Source organism: Triturus cristatus, chromosome 9 (genome assembly GCF_964204655.1).
Source record: "Triturus cristatus chromosome 9, aTriCri1.1, whole genome shotgun sequence".
Lineage (NCBI taxonomy): Eukaryota > Metazoa > Chordata > Amphibia > Caudata > Salamandridae > Triturus > Triturus cristatus.
In genome coordinates, this window is record NC_140592.1 from 164,803,413 (window position 1) to 164,816,603 (window position 13,191).

A 13,191-nucleotide genomic window follows, 5' to 3' on the forward strand; every position below is an offset into this window, starting at 1 on the left:
CCTCACCCGCAAGCTACAGAACATCCAGAACACAGCCGCAATACTGGTCCTCAACCTGCCAAGACACTGCCACATCTGCCAGCACCTGCGCACAATCCACTGGCTCCCGATCGACGCTAGAGCCACGTTCAAGATGCTTACCCACGCACACATAGCCCTCCACGACACCGGACCAGCATACCTGAACAGCAGACTCGAATTCCACGCACCCCAAAGGACTCTACGATCAGCCCAGCTCACCTACGCCATGATCCCCCGCACCAGAAAGACCAGATCAGGAGGCAGCTCCTTCTCCTTCCTGACGGCCAGAACCTGGAACGCCCTTCGGCTCCACCTCAGACAGACCACATCGCTCCCCATCTTCGCAAGAAACCTAAAAACCTGGCACTTCGACAGACCCCCTCCTTGATGGACTGGAACCTGCACCCCCACCCCCACACCCAGCACCTACAGACCCTTACGGGCGAATAGTCACGCTTAAACCCATGATTGATTGAATGGCCGTCCTTTGGACAAGTTTTGTGGGTTCCACAACAGCAGAAAGTGATAAGTGCGGCCGTCCACCAACACTAGTGTAGTATGCAGAATGATAACAGTCCACAACTAGATCTTTTAGCTGACCCTGTGATTGATTCCACTGACTGGCTAAGCATTCCTGAAGGGAATGCATCTGGAGTCTTGCATGTGGAACGATTGTGATGCAAGATGCCATAATTCCGATCAACTGAATGAATACTCTTGCTGGAAGGGAGTGGTTGGGCTGAAACTGTGAGACCAGAGCCTGAATATTGTTTATTCTGGCTGCACTTGGAAAGGCGAGGGCTTTTTGAGTATCTAAACTGGCCCCTAAGTATGTCTGAGACATGGTGGGTTGTAGATGTGACTTCAACAGATTGACTGTAAAGCCCAGACTGTGTAAGAGGCGTAGAGTGTGTTTTTGAGACACTTTTGGTACAGGCTGGCTTTGATGAGCCAGTCGTCCAAGTACGGGAAAACATGTATATTTTGTCTTCGCAGGTGAGCTGCAACTACTGCCAGCCATTTTGTAAACATTCTGGGAGTAGTGGTGACTCTGAACGAAAGCACTTTGAATTGGTAGTGTTGTCCCGCTACCACAAATCTTAGGTATTTGCGATGAGCGGGATGGTTTGGAATTATGAGTCCTTTAACTCCAGAGTGGACATAAAGTCGCCTTGTTTTATCAGAGGAAGCACCTGTTGGAGAGTGACCATATGGAAGTGATCTGAATGAATGTATAGGTTTAATTCTCTGAAGTCAAATATAGGCCTGAGAGAAGCATCCTTTTTGGGAATCAGAAAGAAAAGAGAATATGCCTGTCCCTTGATACTGTAATGGGACCGGCTCTATAGCTCCTTTTTCCAGAAGAGATTGAACCTCTTGTTTGAGTCGGTGTATATGTTCTGGAGATAGTTTGTGTGTTCGTGGTGGAATGTTTTGAGGGTTGATGGTAAGCTCAAGGCAATAACCAGACTGGATAATTTGTAAAACCCATTTGTCCGATGTGATGGTGTTCCAGACTGGGAGAAATCGAGTGAGACGTCGCCCAACAGGAGTTGAATGATCAGGGGGGAGAAGAGACAAGTCACTGTTTATTTGTGGCTGTGGAAGTACGGGGTGTGTTACCTTTCACTCTTCCTTTGTCATGGTTTCGCCGAAATCCACCTTGTAAATAACCTCTTGTAGAGGTTGATTGACTATTGCCTCTATATGACGTGGAGGACCCGTCAGTAGGCATGGTCTTTGAACCTACCCTGTTAAAGGAGCTGCAAAAGGAACCACGACTGGATGGTGTTTGCAGCGCTCCCATGGATTTGGCTACCTCATTGTCTTTCTTCATTTTTTCGAATGAAGTGTCCACTTCAGGACCAAATAAATGTTCCTTATTAAAAGGTACATTTAAAATGGAAGCTTGAACTTCCGGTTTAAATCCAGATACCCTCAGCCATGCGTGACGTCTGAGTAGGACTCTGGTGTTAATAGTGTGTGAAGCAGTGTCTGCTACGTCTAGAGCACACCTGATTGAAGTGTTGGAAATAAGCTTTCCTTCCTGGATCAGGTCATGAGCTTTAGCTTTATGCTCATTAGGCAGATATTGGAGCAGTTGCTCTAACTCATCATAATGAGCTCTGTCATACCTCGCTAACAGTGCTTGTGTGTTAGCTATGCGCCAATGATTAGCTGCTTGCACGGTTACTCTTTTGTCTGAGGCATCTATTAATTTAGATTCCTTATCAGGAGGCGGCTGTCTTCTGTTTGAGAATTAACTCGTTTATGAGCATTTGATACCACTAAAGAAACTAATGGAACCGGACCCTTGATGTAAATTGGGTCTGTAGGTGCAGCCTTATATTTGTCAACCCTGGGTGTGACAACCCTAGCTCACACTGGGTCTTTGAATACCTCATCTGCATGTTTTAACATGTCCTTAAGCATAGGTAGTGTATGTGTAGCCTTTTGTGCTGTACTTAGTGTCTCAGATAAGAACTCTTCCTCAAGAACCTCCTTATGGAGCAGTACTCCATGGTACTCTGCAGCTCCATTAACTAACTCAATAAACCCCACATTATCGTTAGGAGAAGAAGGCTTAGATGGATATAGGTCTGGATCGTTATTATTGGGATCAGTATTTGTAGGAAAGTGGCTCTGTATATACTGTTCCCAAATAGGTGCAGTGTGTACAGAATCCACAGCCCCCAGAGGATTGGCAGAGGCTAAAGCTAGATATAACCTTTCTCTCTAAAGTGGTAGCTTGGTCGAGCAGTAAGGCAGTATCAGACGACAGTGTAAAGCATTTGTTGTACACACTCAGTCTGCAAATGGTCTCACACACTCAATAACTGAACTCTAGGCCAATGGTTTATATATATAAAAAAATATATACTTGTTTTATTTTAGAACCAACAATAGGTATCAAAATATACTTTCTCAGAATGAGATGCTTTAGTTAAATATTTCTCAAGAGGCAACTGACTTGAAATGCAATGGTTACAGTTTGTTGCAATAGGCAACACATTTTCAAACACAATAATACATTGAGCTCAATGGGAATCTTAAGTTATATGCAATTGATTACTTTCAGGATTACTTTTCTAACTCCAGGACTGGATCCTAGATTCAGTCCTGGGACAGTTCTTGGAAACAAGTGAGTAAATACGTTTTAGTTACTGTTGTGATTTTTAAGCAATATTTAGCTATTTTAAAAGTTGACACTCAAAAACTTTTTCTGGTCAAATTACCAATGGTTTCCTATGGAAGGAAATTCACTTAGCAGGTAAGTTGGGTTATGGTTACTTTTTCTAGGTCAGTTTTGGATCCTGGATCCAGCAGTAGTGTACCACCTGTAAGAAGTTGAGAAACTGCGTTTAAGTTGTACAGGTGATTTTTAAGGAATATTTATAAGTTTGCAAATTCAACAGAAGAAATTTCACAGAAAAACAGTCATTGGTTTCCTATGGGAGAAAATTCAAGTTACGAGTAAAGTATGTTCTCGTTAATTTTGTAATCCAGTGCTGGGCTCCTAGGCTCAGTACTGGGACATCTATCTAAAACCGGTAAGTAATTACGTTTTCACAGTTGGTACGATTTTTAAAGAATATTTGTAGTTTGCAAAAATCGACACTTGGAAGAAATTTCACAGAAAAACAGTCAATGGTTTCCTATGGGAGAAAATTGAGTTAGTGGCAAGTACGGTCGTAAGTACTTTTCCGGGTCAGTGCTGGGCACCAAGATCCAGCACAGGGATCTCTCCTGATAGCAGGTGAGTATTTCCGTTTTCGTTAATCTGTTGATTTTAGGTGAATATTTTAAAGTTTAGAAACTCCACACTTAGAAGAAATTTCAAGAGAAACCAGTCAATGTTACCCTATGGAAGAAAAGTGAGTTATGGGCTTTTGGGTAAGTACTCGACTGGCAGAGTTAAGGTTCTAGGCATAGAGACTCAGGGGTCTCCCAGGGTCAGGTAAGTACAGTTGTTACACCCTCAGTGGCACAGGGGCATCCGGGTGCAGAGTGAGTTAGGTCCAATGTTATCCTATGGGAGGCAGGGGCCCCTGGTTGGTGGCTGCTGACTAGCAGGCCATGCAGCTGTGGGAGCTGGGCTCCTGGTCACTTGCTCAGGTTCTGAGGCTGCAGGAGTTGTCAAGAGCTTCGAGGTGGGTCCTTGGGTGCCGGATTCGGGGTCACAGTCGCCGGGGGGATGTCTTCTGGGTATTTTTCCACTCCAGCACAGGCCAGGCTTGGCGGGTGCAGAGTCTGCAGGGTTCGCGGTTCCGGGTTGATGCCAGGGGTTAGATACTTTCTTTGAGCAGAGCCACTGCTCGTGGGAGTCCCAGGTGCTCAGAATCACAAGGTAGCCAGGTCCTCCGGGGTTTGTGAGGTTGCAGGCCACAAGAGGTGCCGGGATTTAGCAGGAGCAGGTTCGAGGGTCGACAGGCTGGTAGGGCTGGGGACAAATCAGTTGGTGTCTTCCTCTTCTTAGCAGCTGCATGGCAGGTCTTCTTTCTTCTTGCTCTTCTTTGCTGTTTTGGAATCTGGAATCCAAGGAAGGAAGGTTCAGGGTGCCCCTAAATACTAAATTTAGGGGTGTTACAGGTAGGTAAAGGACAGGGACCACTGGATCCCTGCCCTGGGGTGGGTACACCCCCTATCCTGCCACTCTCCTGTGGGAGGGGGGCAGTGGCCTAGTCCTGATTGGGCAGGGCTCCCCATCTTCAAGATGGCGAGAGCCCGGGGACGTGCTTCACCTCGCCTTCCCCACCTGAGGGGTGGGGTTGGCAGAGGCTGGCAGACCCCCTGTCCTTCCTTGGGGTTTCCAGCCAGTCTTCCCGCCAGAGTGGGGGTTGAGAACCGGTAGGGGCCAGTTACTGGGTACAGCAAGTGGCCTGGAGAAGCTCACAAAGGCGGCATGACTTTGAAGCTTCCCCTTGCCCATCCTGGGGGAGGAGACCTAGCACCTCGCCCAGGATGTGCATTGTTGCAGGCCCAGGAGAGCGGATAGCTCTCTACCCAGGGGTCTAGCAACATGTCTGCTGTGTGGCAGCCTAGGCAGCCCCTCAGACCAGAGGTGGATTGTAGGTTAGGTTCAGGGGGCATCTCTAAGATGCCCTCTGTCGTGCATTGTACAATAAAATCCTGCACTGGCATCAGTGCGGGATTAATGTGCTGAGGAGTTTGATACCAAACTCCTCAGTCTTCAGTGAAGCTATCATGGTGCTGTGGAGTTCCTGTTGACAATCTCCCAGCACCATATACTCTTAAATGGCAGCACTGCACTTACAGTGCCCAGGAATGGACCTGGGTACTGTAGGGGCACAGGGCTCATGCTCCTGTGCCCACACCACTGGCATAGGGCACCCAGCTAGAGGGGTGGCTGATGTATGCCAGGGCAGTGTATGTTGTGGGCATGGCACACAGGGATGTGTGCCATGTCATCTCTGTTTTGTCCTGTACCCAGACACTCAGCCTGCAAGGGCAGTGTGTTTGTGTTAGGGTACAGGGCCTCGAAGGGTGGCACAATAAGTGCTGCAGCCCTTAGGGCCTTCCCTGGTCACAAGGCCCTGGGTACCATTTACCAGGGGCTGACATGTGGCCAGGGTTTGCCAATTTGGGTTTTAGGGAAGGAACATAGGCCCTGGGCACCTGATTGGCAGGAGCCCAGGGCACACTCAGTCAAAGTACATTCAGCAATTCAGCAAAAAGTGGGGGCATACCATGCAAGAAAGATGGCACTTTCTCACAGTGTTCTAATCGATCCATGGGTCCGGACTATTGTCCTGTGGCACATCCCCATCTCTGTCTCCATCATCATTTCCATCCCCCTCATCTTGATGATCTGGGGATTTTGGCTGAGGTGAATTTGTGGGTGTTAAGAGTAAGTCAGGATCAATAGGCGAAGAAGGCGAAAGAGGAGGTGGAGAAGTGTTAGTACCCATACTCTTTCTCTTCAGAGGGATATGATAATAGTCCTCAAATTCTGGCTTTCTTTTTGCTGGCTTTGCATATAGGTGTCCAGTTTTACGGCTAATCAATAGTTCCTTTTGTTTGGGGTCCGTGTTGGTAGGCGGAACATCCAAACAAGGGTCCTTGGATGGTGGAGGAGCGGTTTTGGCTATTGGGACCAGAATTTTCGGTGTTGAAGATTTCGGTGCCGATGATGTCGGAGCCAAGGAATTTGGTGCTGAAGATTTTGGATTGGAAGGTTTCGGTGCCACGGAATCTGAAGGATCACTTGGTTTGGACTTCAATGCCGAAGTTTTTGGTTCAGTACCCGAAGGAGGCAGACTCGCTCCCGGCCGGAAGGCTTTGTTATGTGTTTTGGTGCCGAGCCTGAAGGCAGGGCGTTTGAAACGTTATCTCGGTGACGAACTTGGCTCGAAGGCAGATGAGGGACCGGAGCCTTTTTAGAGGGCAGGGGATTATCTTTACTCACGGTAAGTTGACCCTGCGTCATGTCCTCCTCGATGTTGGTCTTCCTCAGACACGGAGATGTGTTCCTCTTCCTTCTTGGCTCCCTGCGCTTCGAAGATTTCTGGGTCGTAATCTTCCCCGAAAAGATCTGTAGCAGTCTCGCTGTGTTGCTGGTACATTTCGTGATGTCAAGCCCAACGGTCACGGAGCGTCTTCTTTGATCGAAAAGATCGGCAGGCTTCGCAGTTTTCTTTGTTGTGTTCAGGTGACAACCAAATTGCACACCTTGTGCAAATCGGTGCGGGGGTACTTAGAGTGGCACCCGGAGCAGAATTGGAATGGAGTCAGTTCCATCTACTGCGAGGTGGTCTGACGCGGCTAGGCCCAAGGGCCATGCACAAGATTTTCGATCAAAGTTTTAGGAATCGAAACGCGAAGGTGGGTATACGCGATTGATAAACAATAACGTCGAGGGTAGTGGACTGCGCACTGAGGAGAACCCGAGAACGGTGTCGAACCAGAGTGCAGCAATTCACGGCCGAACATGATGGCGGAAAAAAACAATCTAACATGCGCACTATCACGGAATGGAGGAGTCACCATCCCTTGAGACTGGAAAAGACTTCTTCGAACAAAAACAACTTGCAAACATCTGGACCCAACACTAGATGGCAGGAGTATGCAAAGCATGTATTCTGCAGCTCACATGCCTCGAACATAATGTTTCTTTCTACATTCTTGTATCCTCAAGCTGCCTGCAGTCTCACAAATATTCACTACATTCCTTAAATCCGGCATTAAAAAAAACTTTAATTAAGACGGTTGTCTCTTCTTTTTCTTCTCTCTTCAAAGGTCACTGTTCTTCCCTTCCATCCTCCACATGCCTCCTCTCTTTAAACACAACCTACTCTGACACATGCACGTTTGACTATTCTCTATTTCAGTAAATTTCCCACAGCTCATTTACTAGATCATAATCTCTTTTTTCTGCTGAAAGTCATACTTATGCCACCTAACAATACATAATCTCCCCTAACTCCTGTAATAATCCCTCCAACCATGTGCTTGAGCACCCCCCACTCATGATTGCAGCCAACTACTTTAGTTCAGCATAAGAAATAGCTGAAATGCCTGCATGGAATGGTTTGCTTTGAGCGCCCAAGACTAATCCCAATAACAGTAACCAATAACACTGAACTAATCATTAAACTTGGGTTCCAGAGCACAGTGATACCCAGCGTAAAGTTCTTCGACGCCTCGTCAGGGGTAGTAAGTCATTATATAAATGCAATTAAAATATTTGGTCATCTCTGGGAAAATTGCCGGAACCTGCTTTGAGCAGGGCTAGGAATAAAGCAGAGTGGTGTTCACAGAGCTTGAAAGGTTAAGTTTTTTTAGCAATTTTAATTGGTGGAAAAGAGGTCTTGAATAATGCTGTGATTTGGCATTTTAGGCTGTTGTCAGCTTCCCAGATTGTGCCTAAGTTCTAACCTTGGCCTTCATTAGGATGGCGTCAATTTGGAGGGAGGCAAGGGAGTTCATTTCCTTAAAGCAGATGTTCCTTCATGCAGCTCTTAAATTTTAGCCTGGCCCATTCATGATTCAATTTGTGGAAGAACATTTCAGAATTTGTTCTCGCCTATGGCCAATGTGGTCCATTAACAGTTTAACATAGATACTGAAGAGTATGTGTTATAAGGTAGTTCCTTGAGATAAACCACAGGTCATTGGGCAAGGAAAGGATGGAAATGTGCCATGTCTGACTTTTTGTGACAAACTCTTGAGAAAAGTTAGAAAGCATTTGAGTGACTATTCGGTGATGAGGACCATTCATTGCAGTTAGAGAGGGAATGGTGTGGTCCACTTTGTTGAATACAGTGGACTGTTTGAGCTAAATAGCACATAAAGTGATGCCCTGGCGTTTAAAAATCCCGCCATATAGTGTTCCACCCAGGAAATCTCTTGCCGATTCAGGCAGCTCAAGAGGCGCAAGGCCTCTTGGCACAGGACCTAGAATGCCACCCAGCTCTGCCTGTGTCAGTAACCATGGCAGTGGTGTTGTCTGTATGAACCTTTATCAGCCATCCCTTGATGGAGAGCAGAAAGGCCTTCACTTCCAAGCAAATCATCTGCAACTCCAGCACACTGATGTTGATGCAGGTCTTTACTAGAAACCAGAATCCTCTGGTCTCCACCTCTCCCAGATAACCTCCACAACTCAGTAGAGACTCATCCATCCCTACAGTCAACTATAGGTGTCGTAAGGAGATGAATCTGCCGCTAGTCCAATTGCAATTGAGCAGCAACCACTGCAGATCTTTTGCAGCCTCCTCCGATTCCTAGATGGAATCGGACAGGTTCCCTTCGTGCTGGGACTTTAAATTCCACTGCAAAGCTTGCATGTGTCATCTGGCATTGTTGCTGAGCAGAATGCAGGAGGTTAATAGGCCAAGAAGCCTCAGAGCCATTCTCCCCAAGACCCTGGACAGAGGAGGAAACATCAGGCTCATAGCCCAAATCTCCTGAACTTATTGGAAAAGCTCATAAACACACTAAGGATGCAGTAGGATTTTTCATAGATTTTTCTGCTCATTTGGTATTCAAAATTATTCTGATTTAGCACCGAATTTGTATGTCCTATTTACGGACAGCCTTTATTGCACTGAATGTATACATTTACATTTATGATTTCTGTACCACAACTTTTGAATTCTGTAATAAATCTTTTACATTTACTTCTGATGTAGAACTCCATTACTGAGTGGGCCCCTACATAATAGACTGTATTTTTGATATTTTGAGGGGTTCCTCATCTATGACATACATTGCCTAATGAAATGGAGGTTTAACACGGTCTCCGATCCATCAATCCTTGGGTGTATACTTGAGGTAATATTTTGGGGTGTACAATTTTTGGGGTTCCCCGCACCCACTGTACCAACTTAGTTTTTTTGCTTCCAATTTCAAATTCCTTCACATTTACACTGCATTTTAAAATATTCACTTTTCAGTGTTGCTTTTTTAAGTATGTGCTTTAATAATCTTCTGATAATTAATTTTCTAAGCAGTAGAGGACACCGTGATTAGGTGTGGTGGAGCCCTAGAGGTCTATGGACCACAGTTTAAGAAACCCTACCCTACAGCATTGCTGTGAGTAGCTAGTGGTGCACTAAAGTGGTTTTGAGGTTGAGGTTGGGGGCAGAGAATTGGGATGTATGGTGCACCTGATGGTCCGGTCGTTACCTGTTGGGCCCATAGCCTCAAAAGGGCTAGGAGGCCAGTTGTGCAGATGGTGGACCCTGACATTGGTACACCAAACCCCGGGCATACCCCAGAAAAAAGTGAAATGGTTAGGAAGATTGCAGGGCTGGAGCTGAAAGGCCCAAAGAGCACACCTTTGCTCGGCTCTCATTAAAACGCTTGAGGGCCGAGTCAGCGGTTTAAAAAAAGACAAACACAGGTAAGAGTTGTCAAAAGAAATGTCCATTAAGGACCTGTGGTCGTCCTCAGAAGTAGCAGTGGAGCTCATGCATGGGTGGCACTGAAGCACTAGGCTGGTTCCCATATCCATATTGAGACAACCTGTAGTGTCCAGGCACAAGCGGTTGACAAATTTGGCCAAATCCTGACCAGCCTTAATAGTTTGGGCGTAGGAAGCATCCAAGTCATCAGAGACTGAATTCATTCACCATGTCCCATAAGGCCTGGGTGTAGCGACTCAGCAGATAACTTGAATTAACTCACCTCAAAGCAAGGATAGCAGAGGAGAATGTATGACTCTCTCTCAAGTGATAGGTTGGGAAGGTCTACCAGACTTTCAGGAGTAGGCTGCTGAGTTAAGAAATCTGGGTCGCCTGGAGCAGGTCTATGGTGAAGGGCAACTTGGCGAGGGGTAAAAACAGGGTTTAGCTTAAGTGTTCAACAGTTTGTCAGGGAGAGCTTTATTGAAGGGCACAATAGATTTGTCTTTGCCTTGTCAGGTTTCAAGACCTCAGTTAACAAATTTGTCTTTACCTCCACAGTGGAGATGATGGACCTCAGAAACCCTAATAATCAGAGTGGAGGAAGAAGTACTCTTCCAGTTGTAATCCGCATAGGTAAGGGCAAACTTCTACCCATCCTTACCACTGTCACCTTCTTATTGTTGGCTCTGATCAGTCAACCAATATCTGGCATTCTGTCGGGCAGAGATTGTGCGGTAGTGGTATTGTGTCTAAGTCCAATGGATTCAGCAGTACATCAAGATATGGATGTCGCCTTGGTCTAGAAGATGAAGCACGCTTGGAGTCGGACACTACAATGGGTTGTGGCTCCTCGTCCGTCACAGGTGACGGCAGTGCCTTTATAGTGGCCAGTGCAGACTGGAGAGCTGCTCTCAATGAAAGTATGAAAACTGAAGCAGGGTCAAAGATCTAGACAGCACTGAAGGTGAACACGCTGGAGGCAGCCTGACTGGGGGTCCCAGAGTGTCCTTGGAGCCTGAAAGGCCACTAGAGGGAGCCAGAAGCGTGCCAAAGATGCAAGCATGGCCTCTTGAAAGGCTTCAACCTGCTGACACGTCGCCGATGGGCAGAGATCTCGGGGTGCATCGGTATCAACAATGGAACAGGAACGAGACCAGGAGGCCCGTGACTTCCTTGCACCTTCTTGAGAGAAGCAGAATGGTGGAAAGGAGCCAAGTCCTGCTTGGATTGCTCATTTTTTCTCTTCAACTTACCCGAAGACAGCTGAGCCTCCCGGTGCTTCGTCACATAGCGTTCCACTTTGCATTCTCGGATGGTCTTTGGTTTAATTTGGGCACAGTTACCTCAGGCCTTGGAGTCGTGAGTTGGGGCAAACCACCAGAGGCACACCTCGTGGGGATCTGGCACAGACATCTGTTTGAGATAGTCTCTACAAGGTTTACAGCTTGTCATTTTAGCCAGTGACATGACCCTTGCACACTTGGAAATGTGTTGAATATCTCTTCACAAAGTGATAAAAGCAGAGGTGCTTTGAATCCGTGCCTGAAGGTCCAGAAAAAAAAGAATTGATATCAGCAAAGATGGGTGGTTGTTATTTGCGGAGTTGACACGGAGTCCCACGGCACCACCTACTGGCACACAAACACTTCTTTGGAGTTTTTGGGGTCTAGTCTGATGTCCAGGGAAATTCACAAGGTGAGGAATCTGTGGTTAAAAGTATCCAGCAAAAAAATGCAATTCAGTGTATCAGCCCTTATGTACTTCTACAGACAAAATATTGTGTTTACAATTGAATGACGTGAAAGTTAATATGAGAGGCTGTTAATTGGTGAAATGAAAAGAAAAATTAAGTGTGGGTGAATTAAGTTTAGGACACATGAGTTAGGAGAACAGTTTCCCGTAATCACTTACAGTTTGTAAGGTAGAAAAGGAAGGGTTGCGGACTTCATATAAGCGTAGCACAAAAGTTTTCCTTTATTTAAAAGCTGTCCTCGCCACAAGGTATAGTTCAATTGTTCTAGAAAAAAAATGAAAATATATCTGTAGCGCACTTCAAAGTGTCATACCTGTCAAGTTCAACTGAAGCAAATATTGCAATATCTATTACAAAGACAATTAAAGCGACTGCTTTTAATACTTCATGACAGAAAACATCGATGAATAGCAGTTGGCCTGACTGGTTGTACATTAGCAGCAAGGAAAAGTTACTTACTTGAAACCTAGGGCTAGAAGTACAGTAAATAAGAACTGTAATTTCATTATTGCGATTTTTACCAAATCGCAATTAGGAAATCTCAATTCTATGTCAGGACCGTAGGCTCAGATTCTATGCGAGGACCGGAGGCGAGGACTAGGATATTCTTTCTCCACTTCATTTAATAGCAGCCATTCAAAATTAAGTAAAACAAACTAATATTCCCATGAAACATCTGGAATAAACAGAACAAAATGATTGAGTGTCCAAGGGTAGAGAGTCCCCTCTTCTTCTGCACCAATCACAGGGTTCCGAGGTGACGGTAGTCCTCTGTCACTAATCCATTCCCCCTCTTTCTTTGCTGCTTGCAGCCAGATAAGTTCGATTTTCCCTTTCTCTCAAAGTGTTATGACTGATTGTATTGTTTTATTAGTTGGCAAGTCCAGATCGTTGTTTGGTTTATTCATTGTTTGATTCATTTGCGCTTTAGCACTCCCTTGTGTTTCATAACGTTTTAGCTGGTGTTTCACTGTATTTGGTTCACCTCATAAACCGATTGGTACCGGTCACGCGCGCCGCGCATTCATTGCTGACGCGCGCCTGCCCGACTTGATTGATCCTTTGTTTGTGGCGCGTTTATTATGCTTGCACGTTTATTAGGTCTCGCCTGACCCAGCGCATGCGCTGGTCTGGCGAGACTTATTGAGAGGGCTCCAAAAAGTGCTACCAGGCCAGCCTGGCGTTACAGTACATGTGCGCGGGCGCGCGCGCAGCGCTTTACCGCGATTACTTTCACTTTTACGGCCGCAGGGCCGCTTTGCATAGCCAATAGGTCTCGCTTTTGGGACCTTATAAGTATTTAGTTATGCAACTGTTGCATGGCTAAACACTTAGAAGGTCCCAAAGGCGAGACCTATTGACTATGCCAATGCTTGTTATTATTCCTTTCAGGTTTTCTGCCTGCGAGTCAGCCGCCCGGCCCTGGGAGTGTTTGGCTCCCTAGTGGCTGTGTTCTGTGGTGCGGGCTCGCGGTGTTCACCTTCCGCCACTAGAGGGCGCCTGTGTGCATCTCTTGCCCGTGGCGTGCGTCTCGACATTCCACGCATA

The 13,191-nt window shown here is 46.3% G+C and overlaps 1 protein-coding gene across 4 annotated transcripts in view; it reads right to left on the reverse strand.

The window, feature by feature from the left end:
* The window catches only part of TASOR (transcription activation suppressor), a 1,129,919-nt gene that overhangs the window by 743,964 nt on the left and 372,764 nt on the right, over positions 1–13,191 (reverse strand). For all 4 annotated transcript variants that reach the window (XM_085624658.1, XM_085624660.1, XM_085624657.1 and 1 more), the window contains exon 9: positions 11,802–11,907. In XM_085624658.1, coding sequence (XP_085480784.1) covers positions 11,802–11,907 — 106 coding nt within the window. The remainder of the gene's footprint in view (positions 1–11,801; positions 11,908–13,191) is intronic.